Here is a 10,254-nt window from a genome sequence, read left to right as displayed (position 1 = left end):
AATACACTGTATTACCTCGCCAATACCTGTGGCTCGACAACATTATTTGGTCATGTCACTGACGCGACAAAAAGGTTAGATCTGTAAATTATTTTCAGAAGCGATTATTATGAAAACATTGAATAAAAGATTAAAAATGAAAAAAAATTCCGGGACTTTCGCATCTAATGACGCCTCAGTCAAATTAAAGCGTCGCTAACCATCCCCTGCGCGCCATCCGAAGCCGCGAAAACGCAAACGGCCCTGTTAATTTCCGTCGCCGTCTTCTCTCCTCGCGCTTTTCCCCCACTCCTTTAATTAACCCCTCGCCCTTCTCCATTCGCCGCCAACCCCACATCCCCACCCCGAACTGCCCACCTCCACCGCCGCCTCGCCGGAACCCTACCTCAAGCCAGGCGTACGCTTTCCCGGCGATCCCCGGCGGGACGATCGTGACCCGGCGCATCTCCGCGCAAGGTGGTCACGTATTCACGGTACCTTTGCACGCGCCGCCGCTCCCTCCGCCGGAGCCCGGAGGAGACCATGTCGGAAGGCGCCCGGCCGGCGGCCGCCGCGCGGCAGATCGTGAAGTCGCTACAGCGATGCGGACGGCTCTCTCTGGAGCGTCCGCCCTTCGGCGCTGCTCTCGGCGACTATCACCAGTTCCCCCGGCCGTCGCCGTCACCTGCTGCTGCAGCGGCAGCGGCAGCGACCCCCGGCGGTCGCGAAGAATTTGATGAGGGTATCGTCATCAGGACGCCGGTGAGTTGGTGCTTAGTCTTCAGTGTACGTATTTGCTTGCTGTTTTTTCGGGGCTTGGTTCCGGATTTTTTTGGGGTTTTGCGGGGGGATTGACCTTTATTTACCGGAAATGCATCCAATTGTGCGCTGCTTGTAGCCCAACAATTTGTGAGAAGTTGAAAAACAAATGGAATTACAGCGGCTGTGAAGCTTTCACGCATGGGAAGCACTTGGCCTATCGGCCGTCTGGTATCCGGTGCCAGTGAGAAAATGTGGTTTCCTGGTCTGCTGTGAGTTTTGAGGTTTCGGGTTTTTTTGGTTTTCATGGCTAATACTACACGCTATGTTACCAAATCCTACATGGTTGATTGCAAGTTGCTTCAGAGCTGCTTTGAGAGCAGGATTGGGTGCCTGTCGGACCAGTTTAGATTACTGCGTTTCGTGCTAATTTCAGATATGTGCTCACTGTTGTTTAGCTTAGTTGCAAGCATGACGCAGGAAGAAAGGTCTCAATTCAGCCGCTTCTATTTTGTTATCCTGTTTATCCACTTATTTTGTTTCTACAAGCTGCATTGCCTTGTGCTGGATTCGACAAACTAAAGCTTCAGCTTGTCATCTCGAATACTGGGTTATGTTCATGTGCATCTTAGACTTAGAGAGTTGAATATATGATTTATTCTCTTATCTAAAAACATCCTGGATGCTGGTTTGTAGTGTCACCAGTTTTATTTGATGCAACAGAGCAGGCCACCTTGGAGCATTTGCGTGTTTCTAATTAAAGGTTTTAGTACCGAATTGATGTAGAACGTGCAGCTCTTGGATGATTAGCAGAACTTTTATGTTGAAACTCCACAAATATAGTCATGTTAGCATTTATACATATTCTGAAATTTCTGAGAAGGATCTGTACCTTAGGATCAGCGGGTAGCCACTGTCAGGATACTGTCTGTATAATCTAAGCATGTATTCCTGATGCTGATATAACTTACGCAAAGTTTCGTTAGGATCAGGGACTGCACTGTAATTTTATTACAGAATACTCTATTGTGATATTGTGTACCGCATTTTTATTTTCTAATAGATCTTTATGGTTGAGACAAAAGATCTCTGTAGCCTCTAATTAGCATCTCAAATATGTGTCATGGCACTTCTACATTTATTGCAGTTTTTTCAGGGTTTAGCACATGCTGCAGTCTACCACTTGTGGATATATCAACTGTAAGTCGCCACTAATACATTTCCTCCTTTTATGTCCAGATAAAAAGAAAAGCTCCCTATGGAGAATGTGATACTGCTGAGTCAACCGGATTGAGTATGGCCAGTTCTGGGTTCATTCAAGGAGTTGGCAGTCCACGAATGACCCCAATTTCTGGAAATACTGCTAGGAAATACAAGTCATCAAAGTCTGAATACACCAAAGCTGGACCTCAGACACCCACATTAAATGCTGGCAAGTATAAATTCGTTGATCTGGTTCTGGTTACATCAACATAGTTTGTTCTTTCAACTTCCTCTTATGTATTTGTTCTGTCTGTCTGATAGTTAAATGCATAGTACCTTTGTGTTGTAGCAGGTTCACCTGGCAACCCACCTACTCCTGCTGGTACTTGTCGCTATGACAGTTCATTAGGTGATTTTTAGCACTCTCATATGATAAATTGACTTTTACAATACTCCATACGGTGTTCATTAGATATTCCATTCTGGTTACATTGCTTCATATGAATTATTTTTACTATTGTCTTGTTTCATATAAATTCTTTTGCTGACACCTATTTATGTGAACATGTGATATTTATCCAGCACTGTTGACAAAAAAGTTCATCAATCTGCTCAAGGAGGCTGAAGATGGAATTTTAGATTTGAACAGCACAGCAAAGACGTTAGGTGTATGGAACTTTTCCTCATTTAAGCTGGCATTTCTCTTTGTTTCTCTTGAGTCTTGATGCAAGCTTCTGCGTGACTATGAAAACTCAGGTTAAAAAGAGGCGCATTTATGACATTACAAATGTCCTTGAAGGAAGTGGTCTGATAGAAAAGAAGTTGAAGAACAGAATCTGTTGGAAGTGAGCATTGTATTCTATGCTTACAAGTTATGGTTATATGGTGCAACATGCTAACCTTATGATTTTACAGGGGTTTGGATAAATTGGGACCTAACTTGGATGATGATCTTTCAGTTCTGAAGGTACTTATTTTTGCTCTTTCTGTTTCATGTAATCATGTCCATATTATCAAACTCATGGTAAATGTCCCTGTACCTAGACATGATACGCCAAGTCTAAGTTCCACTTGCTGTAATCTCCTTGCAGACAGATTTTGGAAATCTTAATCTACAGGAGCAAGCATTAGATGAACATATAAGGTTGGTAACCGCTGGAGGTTGCAAAACTATTGACTCAGTTCTCAATATGAGAATGGTGATACAGTCTAAAAGTATTTCTCCTTGCAGTAAAATACAGGAAAAGCTGAAGGACTTAACTGAAGATGAAAGCAACAAGGGGTAATCATATTAATTTGTGTCAAGATGCTTGCATACCACAGTCACTGATTTACTTTTTAATCATGTCTATTATTCCTGTTTAGGTGGCTATTTCATACTGAAGATGACATCATGGGGGTGCGCTGCTTTCAGGTTCGCTTACATGTTTAAAGAATTCCGAGTTATTGCCTTACACGTCTGGAGATTTAGCAACAGAATCGCTCTTTAGTTTTTCCTTCTGAAAACTTTGTCGTCTTTATTGTCTTTATGGCTCAAAACTTTGTTCTTGAGATTCCCTGGGCTTTTTTACGCTTGCTTGTAATAATGAACGGCCATATGCATTAGTCGATGCAGAAGCTGGGATATTAATTTATTCCCTTTCAAAAGAAATGTTTCATATTATTTGTTATTTCTGACTATTCAGAGTAAATTTCATCTTATGTTTGACTATTCAGGCTATCCTTATTCCTTAATACCAAGCATAACTAAGCATAGTTAATTCTGCTGTGAACTCATATATCCTTTTTCATTCTGCAGAACCAAACACTAATTGCAATAAAAGCACCTCAAGGGTCTTCTTTGGAAGTGCCCAATCCTGATGTGGTAAGTAACCAGGAAAACAATAACCAGTCCATAACTCCATATACAATGTGCTGCATGTCTAGTTATCATTAACTGTTTCATAACTTTATCTCATTTATTTCATAAGATGATTGGCGATAGCCTTCAAAGGAGATATAGACTAGTAATACGGAGTACAATGGGTCCAATTGATCTTTACTTGGTTAGGTAATGCTTGAATCTTCTCTTGAAGCTGGTGCCTGAAAAAGTAAGTTATCTGACATACATCCTTACTATATTGTTAGTAAAACTGAAGAAAAAATGGAGGGAAAGCTGGGTGATGCTGCAGAACCAGCAGGGCACACAGATGTGGCGAAGCATGGCTCCATAGAACGCCCCAGTGCAAAAAGAGCTTGGGAAAGGAGTAGAAAGGAGGAGGTGGCGCTTAAGGCTCAGAAGACTCAGAAAACTCCAGATCTAAATCCCCCATGTCATTCTGAAGGAGTGCTGAGGAGGATTAATCCTTCAGATGTTGACGTAAGTTAGATCTGAACTTATGAAGTCTACCCTTTTTTATACTATATATAATATTTATACAAGGTGAAGGTGATGCATTCCATAATCATATCAGTTAACTAAGAACATCGAGCCTTATGACTTATAGAAGAATTACACAATTCTGAACTCCAGTTCTACATTAGTACATTGCATACTTACTCGTAAGTTGCATCTTGATTTCTTTTTATCCCTGTAATTGCATCATTTTTTACTTGTGAAAATACATTGGGTTTGCCCCTACTTGCTGTATCTTTTCTGCTTGAAAAGATCAAAGCAAATAGTATACTTAGCTATTCATGATCCTACTACACTTTTGCAGAGTGGAGCAGACTACTTGCTGCTTACAGACTATGATGTTAGCATCACTGATATGTGGAGAACAGAGGGTATCCTTTTTTTTTAATACTAGTATTAATGAGGTCTTGTTTAAATGTCATCTACAATAAATCCATAGGTACTTGCAGTTCCTGAATTGAAGTATTACTTAACATGGTAAATAACAGAAATGCAGTTGGATGAGATAGACCCCAATGATTTCTTAGCTGAAGTGGTGAGCTCACCAGAGACACTCGAGCAGTAGCCAGCTGCAATTGGTGTACGTACAGCTGTGGGCTCTAACCAAGGTATTACTACGCTGGATGTTTTGGAACGAACTGAGCTCATTTTGGATGGCAATGCTCCTTTTGAGACTCCTGGGAGGGGTGGTTTCTACCACGTCACACGTCCTTTCTCCGTGTGGAAGGCAGGATACAGCCGTTGAGCTATGCCTGGTGAGATAGGCCTTTTGCTGTGGTTGCTGTCACACATTTGGTGGCTTATACAGCAAATGTGTATCAGTGGCATGGATGCAGAACAATGCGGCAATCAGGCGTATAAACTGAACCGCTGGTTACAGAGGTGCATGCCTCCAACTTGTAGGGGGTCAGGCTTATGTGTTATGCCCACCTGATTCTGCCTTTGGACGGCGCCACAATTTTTGTGTACATACTATGCCTAGGCTGCCTAGATGTGTAGCAAGTAAGTAATGTCAAGCATCTTCAGCAAATCCCATGCTGAAAACTGTAAACCTCATCGCTAAACTCTGAAGCAAGTGCATTGTCAGCTTCTAGTTTAAAAACTCTCCATTCGTCATTCATTATTACTGCTAGTTCAAAATCGTTATTGAACAGCTTTTGCAAAAGCAGCACCAGATAGATTCACTGGCATCGCCTACTAGTAGTAGAACACCTATATGTATAGCTATTTGCATAGACTACATGATTGATTCATCAGTGAGAGCTGTACTTTTGAGTGGTGGTGCGTGCGCATCGCTCAGTCGCCGCCCTTCCTGATCTTGCCAATCCAGCTGGCCACCACCGGCGTCAGCGCCACCGTCGGCGGGAACCTGATCGGCGACGCGGCCTTGTGCGCGGCGTAGGCCAACGCGAAGGTCCCGACCTTCCCTCCCGTCTCCCCTGTCACGATCCCGACCTGCAATGCAACGCACAAATGACCATCCATGGCCAGCCGGAGGGCACACACCGCTGGCGAGGCGATTGCACAGTTCGGGTGGTGGCTTGAGGTATCAAAGCAGCTCTCTCTCACCTTGGCGAGCAGGTCCTGCACGTCGACGCCGGCGCTGATGAGGAGGTAGCAGAGGGTGAAGGAGACGATGGAGAGGGAGATGGAGGTGGCCAGGTACGCGCCGCCGTACTTTGCCAGGAGCTCCTTGGCCTGGTCCGTCCGCGACTTCTTCCGCTCGCCGCCTCCTTCCTCGTCGTCCTTGGAGCTGAACACCTGCAGTGCAGCCATGGAGAGAGCGCGACACGACGCAGCTCGCTCAGCTCACATGTGGCTGGTGAGGATGAAACCTGATGAAAGGGGTGGGTGAGTGCCGCCTGCGTCGGTACTGTCCCCCGCTTACTTTCCAGAGGCCGAACTCGAGCCCGTACTTCTCGGTGATCTCCTCGGCCGTCTTCGCCTCCCCGTCCTTCGTCTCTTGCACGGCCGACACCGCGAGCCGCCGCCGCGGAGGCCGGACGGACCGAGAGCAACAGGCGAGGGAGCCGCGCCGGAGCCGGAGCCGGAGCTGCTGCGTGGGCGTGGGCGCCGCCGCGGCGAGGCTGGGAAGGAGCAGAGCCGTTGCCGCCATGGTTGGGCGCGGCTGGGATTGGCTGAAGGTGGAGCAGAAACGATGGTGGCGAGGTGGGGACACGCACGGCACGACCCAACCGCTGGGGTAGCGGACAAGATAGGGGGAGAAAGGAGGAGCAGCAGAGCGGACTTGCTGTGGAGTTGTGCTTGTGATGGGCGGCTGAAATGCTTCTGGGCCTCCGCGTCTCCGGGCCTGGAGGCTTGTTGTGTGAGAAGCCCAGGAGTGGCAACGTGAGGTGGAGCAAGGGGACAAGTTGCCTGCCGCTGTGCCATGGAGTAGGGAGGACCAGCATAAACGGCCCCCCCCGAAGGGATAATCGGGGTTAATTAAAGACTGCTGCCTTTTGCTCGCACCAGATGAATCGAAGCCTTGGTGTCCTCTTCTTGGCTCGACATCTGTCTCAACTCATATTGCAGAAAGAACCTCCAAATTCTTTAGAACCAACCCGCACTCAACTTCCTCAGACCAAAGCAGTATCTACATTTGGGGCTTTTTTGTCGAACGACCCCCTCAAGGCACTTTACAGAGAGCCCCCTCTACTCGCCCTGAAGGCCTGAACCCTATCCCTCTCCCTCATTCCTCTCTCTTCTCACAGCCGCCAAGCCCCTCCCCAATCCTCTCTCTCTCTCTCTCTCTCTCTCTCTCTCTCTCTCTCTCTCTTCCTCCCACCTCCGCCGCACTTCCGTGCTCACCATAATGGTTCACCCACATGACGCGGCGAGCGGTGCTTTGGTGGCGAGTGGCGACGCAAGTGCGAGATTCGTCGTCCGCTAGCTTGCCTCCGAGGTCTCCACCTTTCGTCACCGCTCCCTCAAGCTGCCACCATTTCTAGGAAAGGAGCCCATCATCTCATGGAAAAGTGCTCCAAGGGGAGGGGTCGGTGGGCTCCTCCATCCACTATGTCACTAGGAGTCAGCGGTGCAGCGCATGAGGCCTCCATGTTGGGAGCAGCGGCGGCGGCGGCCAGGAACTCCAGGCCCCTCCACCTCCAAGGCGAGCATGGTGGCCATGGCTGCTCCAACATGTTGTATCTTCCACGATGCACGCCTCACTGGATCAAAGCAGACCCAACCGCTCTGCAGTCAGATCCAGGAGATCCAACCATGTCTGTTGTAGATCTAGCTACTCGTGCAGTGGAACGGGCCCATCGTGCTGGTAATGTCATCTGCTTCTGTTGGGATCTAACTTCTGTGTTCCGAGCGCTAATTTTGTTTTGTTTGGGAATCCAGGTGGAGGCCATGGGTTAGTTCGCCAACTCTCCGCCTCTCCGTCCAGCCTCCTGTTCCAGCTGGTAAAAGTATTAATTTAGATCTGGAGTTCTCATTTATGTTGATAGTGTGTGGACTGTGAAGCCTAAATATGTATTTATCCTATGACTCCCTCCATCGGCTGCCCTAAGTTTTCTTTTAAGTTCTATTCAGGGAAAAAAGACTAAGTTTTCTTTTAAGTTCTATACAGGGGGAAAAAGAGTAATATGTATGACACAATTAACATAGTTAGATATAACATGAAATATATTTATGCTATACTTTTTTGAGGACTTTATAGGAAAAATACTAATATTTGTGACATAAAAATTACTATAGGTAAATATAACATGAAACATATTTTTATCCTGCACTTTTTTGGGTGTCAGGCTTAGCATGGCGCTAACCATGAGTGCTGCTGCTAACTGGAGTATAGTTAAGGACAACCCTTCCTTTGCCAAGCTACTTTGTGGAATTAAAAGGGCAAAGTGCATGATAATGCAGAGACATGCACACTAGGCTAGCTGCCTCTGCCTAGGCTAGCAAATGTTGGTGTGTTTTGTTAAACAAATTTGTTACGCCGCATTTGTCCCCCTCATTCTAAACTTGCTTTATTTTTTATTGGCTGATGTAAGTTTATTCTTTAGTCCTTGAACTTGCTCCATGATTTGGGACCAATGTCCATAATGCACTTGCTCCATGAAGTAGCTATCGCCACTTTGTGATGTTGCTCCACATAATATAGCTCTATGAAACAAGTGTAGGAATTTACATGTCACTTTCCTTCTTCCTCTACTTTAATCAAATTAGTTATAATGAGTGATAAACTTGACAGGAGTATAGGATATGATGGAAGACGTATTCCATTTGAATTTACTGCATTTACACTGGAATTTACACTGGAAGGTTTCCATCTGATATCTGTATATGATGGAAGATGTATTCCATTTGAATTCACTGCATTTGATTGCTAGAATTCTGCGGTCCACAGACTAGTCTGAACTAAGCTTCAATAAGCTCTGTTAACAATCGATGAGTATCTAATTTTATGCCCCCATTGTGCTCTTCAAGCTTTCAACACCGGAAGGTTTCCATCTGCATATGACTGAAGATTATTCAGTTCGCTGAAAAGAGAACTTTGAGAACAGGCTTGCTTTCACGAGTCTTCATGATGAAGATTTATATCCATCCAGTTGAATGCATTGTGTTTGTTTATCGGAAATCTGCATTCCGCAGATTAGTCTGATCCAAGCTTAAATATTGTGATGTCGACTTTTTATTACAGCGAAGCAAGGGAAGGGGTAAGGCTACCGGTTCACTCTTTGGGTGAAGCCACCAAACAAGATCGCCAGCAACCAAACACCCATAAGTCGGCTACACTAGGCTAGCCAAGTAGAATTACATCAAACCAAACACTTCAACATACAAACCAGGCCAGTGAGAGCCTAGCAACCAAACAACCCCGTCCTGGCTACCTGGGGGCAGGTTAGGGCTGGCCTGGCTACATTGGGCTATCCAGGCTACCTGGGGCTACAAACCAAACACACTCATGATGTCCTTTCAGTAAATTCCCACTGATACTTTAGCTGTTGAGTTATGTAATTTTAAAACAGACTCTTTACAGCTATATCAGAAATTCGAATATTCAGAGTAGGTTAATACCAATTCACGATGTTTTACTTTTACCCATCACCATGGTGGTGGTAGTGGTAATTCTTGCCAGTTGCAAGGGACTCCCAAATTTAGAGTAAAGCAAGTAGTGATGGTCTTGAGTAAGTGTCTCCATGAAAGTAACAGTGTGTGAATGTAACTAATATATTTGATTTTGTCTTAATTATTATCAAGGTTTTAAGAATACTGATATTAGTATTGTTTTTCAAGGAATAGATATTGAGTATATTTTTGGCAGCACCTTTTCTTTAAAAGTTGCAAAATGGCTGGGATATAGGTATGGTTACAAACATTAGCATTGACCTCCATTTAGTTGCACAACTTTGATATAAAGTTCTGATTGGTTGATTTTAGTTTGATGTTTCTGCACCAATATTGAGTTAGCTGTGGTTGATGACTTGAAGTCCTTTTGTGTCCATTGTTGATGTTTTACCATGCATCTTTAGCTGATAAATTAACTAAGGTTAACATGGTTGAATAAAATGGGAATGTCATAGTTTCCTTGTTATGTTGTACTCTGATCCACTTCGTGTTTGAGTGTGTCTCTAACACCCTTTTCCATTTATAGAGCAGGCAAAGATACCAAATCAATAGAGGACGGTTGCATTCTTAATCAATGGTGTGGCTAAATAGAAACATATGGGCGACTGATATGGACATACAAACCATGCTATTTGCACTATCAGTACATTGAAGATATGTGATTGCTTCATAATTTGTACTCTGCTTTGATTGGTTCCATATGCCAAATCTTAATTAGATGCCGATGGCAATGATTGTATATATAAAATGATTGTATTTGAATTTTAGTGTTACCATCTAATTATAAAAGCAATAGTCATTGGACATGGATAATAGCTTCTGTTTTAATATCATTGTAG

The 10,254-nt window shown here is 44.6% G+C and overlaps 3 protein-coding genes across 9 annotated transcripts; 2 read left to right on the top strand and 1 right to left on the bottom strand.

Moving 5' to 3' along the window:
• Positions 266 to 5,438, top strand: LOC8073003 (transcription factor E2FA). 2 transcript variants are annotated; one of them, XM_021463359.1, is made up of 14 exons: positions 266 to 741; positions 1,978 to 2,170; positions 2,291 to 2,350; positions 2,524 to 2,609; positions 2,698 to 2,786; positions 2,857 to 2,908; positions 3,033 to 3,085; positions 3,173 to 3,223; positions 3,307 to 3,355; positions 3,740 to 3,805; positions 3,912 to 3,991; positions 4,069 to 4,300; positions 4,641 to 4,707; positions 4,825 to 5,438. In XM_021463359.1, exons 1-14 carry the CDS (start codon positions 523 to 525, stop codon positions 4,899 to 4,901), a joined length of 1,374 nt encoding a protein of 457 aa, XP_021319034.1. In that variant the 5' UTR covers positions 266 to 522; the 3' UTR covers positions 4,902 to 5,438. The 2 variants fall into 2 exon arrangements, with proteins under 2 accessions (XP_021319034.1, XP_021319035.1); XM_021463360.1 differs by having other exon boundaries at positions 268 to 741; positions 2,294 to 2,350.
• LOC8073002 (protein FAM210B) lies at positions 3,819 to 6,762 on the bottom strand. Of its 4 annotated transcripts, none has more exons than XM_021463362.1 (4): positions 6,229 to 6,762; positions 5,906 to 6,097; positions 5,606 to 5,791; positions 3,819 to 4,023 (listed from the first exon to the last, which is right to left on the bottom strand). In XM_021463362.1, exons 1-3 carry the CDS (start codon positions 6,745 to 6,747, stop codon positions 5,633 to 5,635), a joined length of 870 nt encoding a protein of 289 aa, XP_021319037.1. In that variant the 5' UTR covers positions 6,748 to 6,762; the 3' UTR covers positions 3,819 to 4,023; positions 5,606 to 5,632. The 4 variants fall into 4 exon arrangements, with proteins under 4 accessions (XP_021319037.1, XP_021319038.1, XP_021319036.1 ...); XM_021463363.1 differs by having other exon boundaries at positions 3,819 to 4,016; XM_021463361.1 differs by lacking the exon at positions 3,819 to 4,023 and having other exon boundaries at positions 5,428 to 5,791.
• LOC110436373 lies at positions 6,896 to 10,228 on the top strand. 3 transcript variants are annotated; one of them, XM_021463366.1, is made up of 3 exons: positions 6,896 to 7,610; positions 7,685 to 7,746; positions 9,947 to 10,228. In XM_021463366.1, the coding sequence occupies exons 1-3, from the start codon at positions 7,307 to 7,309 to the stop codon at positions 9,965 to 9,967; spliced, it is 387 nt and encodes a 128-aa protein (XP_021319041.1). In that variant the 5' UTR covers positions 6,896 to 7,306; the 3' UTR covers positions 9,968 to 10,228. The 3 variants fall into 3 exon arrangements, with proteins under 3 accessions (XP_021319041.1, XP_021319040.1, XP_021319039.1); XM_021463365.1 differs by having other exon boundaries at positions 9,942 to 10,228; XM_021463364.1 differs by having other exon boundaries at positions 8,988 to 10,228.

This window comes from Sorghum bicolor, chromosome 6 (genome assembly GCF_000003195.3).
Source record: "Sorghum bicolor cultivar BTx623 chromosome 6, Sorghum_bicolor_NCBIv3, whole genome shotgun sequence".
Classification (NCBI taxonomy): domain Eukaryota; kingdom Viridiplantae; phylum Streptophyta; class Magnoliopsida; order Poales; family Poaceae; genus Sorghum; species Sorghum bicolor.
Note: the sequence above shows the minus strand (reverse complement) of the source record. Positions and strands in the feature narration are given on the sequence as shown.

Excerpts from the sequence above, each read along its gene's own strand:
- LOC110436373 (XM_021463365.1), top strand. The coding sequence starts at position 7,307 with ATGGAAAAGTGCTCCAAGGGGAGGGGTCGGTGGGCTCCTCCATCCACT. Across the intron at positions 7,611-7,684 it reads GGAACGGGCCCATCGTGCTG|GTGGAGGCCATGGGTTAGTT; the intron begins GTAATGTCATCT and ends TTGGGAATCCAG. Across the intron at positions 7,747-9,941 it reads CCAGCCTCCTGTTCCAGCTG|AGCAGGCAAAGATACCAAAT; the intron begins GTAAAAGTATTA and ends TTCCATTTATAG.
- LOC8073003 (XM_021463359.1), top strand. The coding sequence starts at position 523 with ATGTCGGAAGGCGCCCGGCCGGCGGCCGCCGCGCGGCAGATCGTGAAG. Across the intron at positions 742-1,977 it reads GTATCGTCATCAGGACGCCG|ATAAAAAGAAAAGCTCCCTA; the intron begins GTGAGTTGGTGC and ends TTTTATGTCCAG. Across the intron at positions 3,086-3,172 it reads GCATTAGATGAACATATAAG|TAAAATACAGGAAAAGCTGA; the intron begins GTTGGTAACCGC and ends TTCTCCTTGCAG.
- LOC8073002 (XM_021463362.1), bottom strand. The coding sequence starts at position 6,747 with ATGCTGGTCCTCCCTACTCCATGGCACAGCGGCAGGCAACTTGTCCCC. Across the intron at positions 6,098-6,228 it reads GGGCTCGAGTTCGGCCTCTG|GTGTTCAGCTCCAAGGACGA; the intron begins GAAAGTAAGCGG and ends GCTGCACTGCAG. Across the intron at positions 5,792-5,905 it reads TGCAGGACCTGCTCGCCAAG|GTCGGGATCGTGACAGGGGA; the intron begins GTGAGAGAGAGC and ends GTTGCATTGCAG.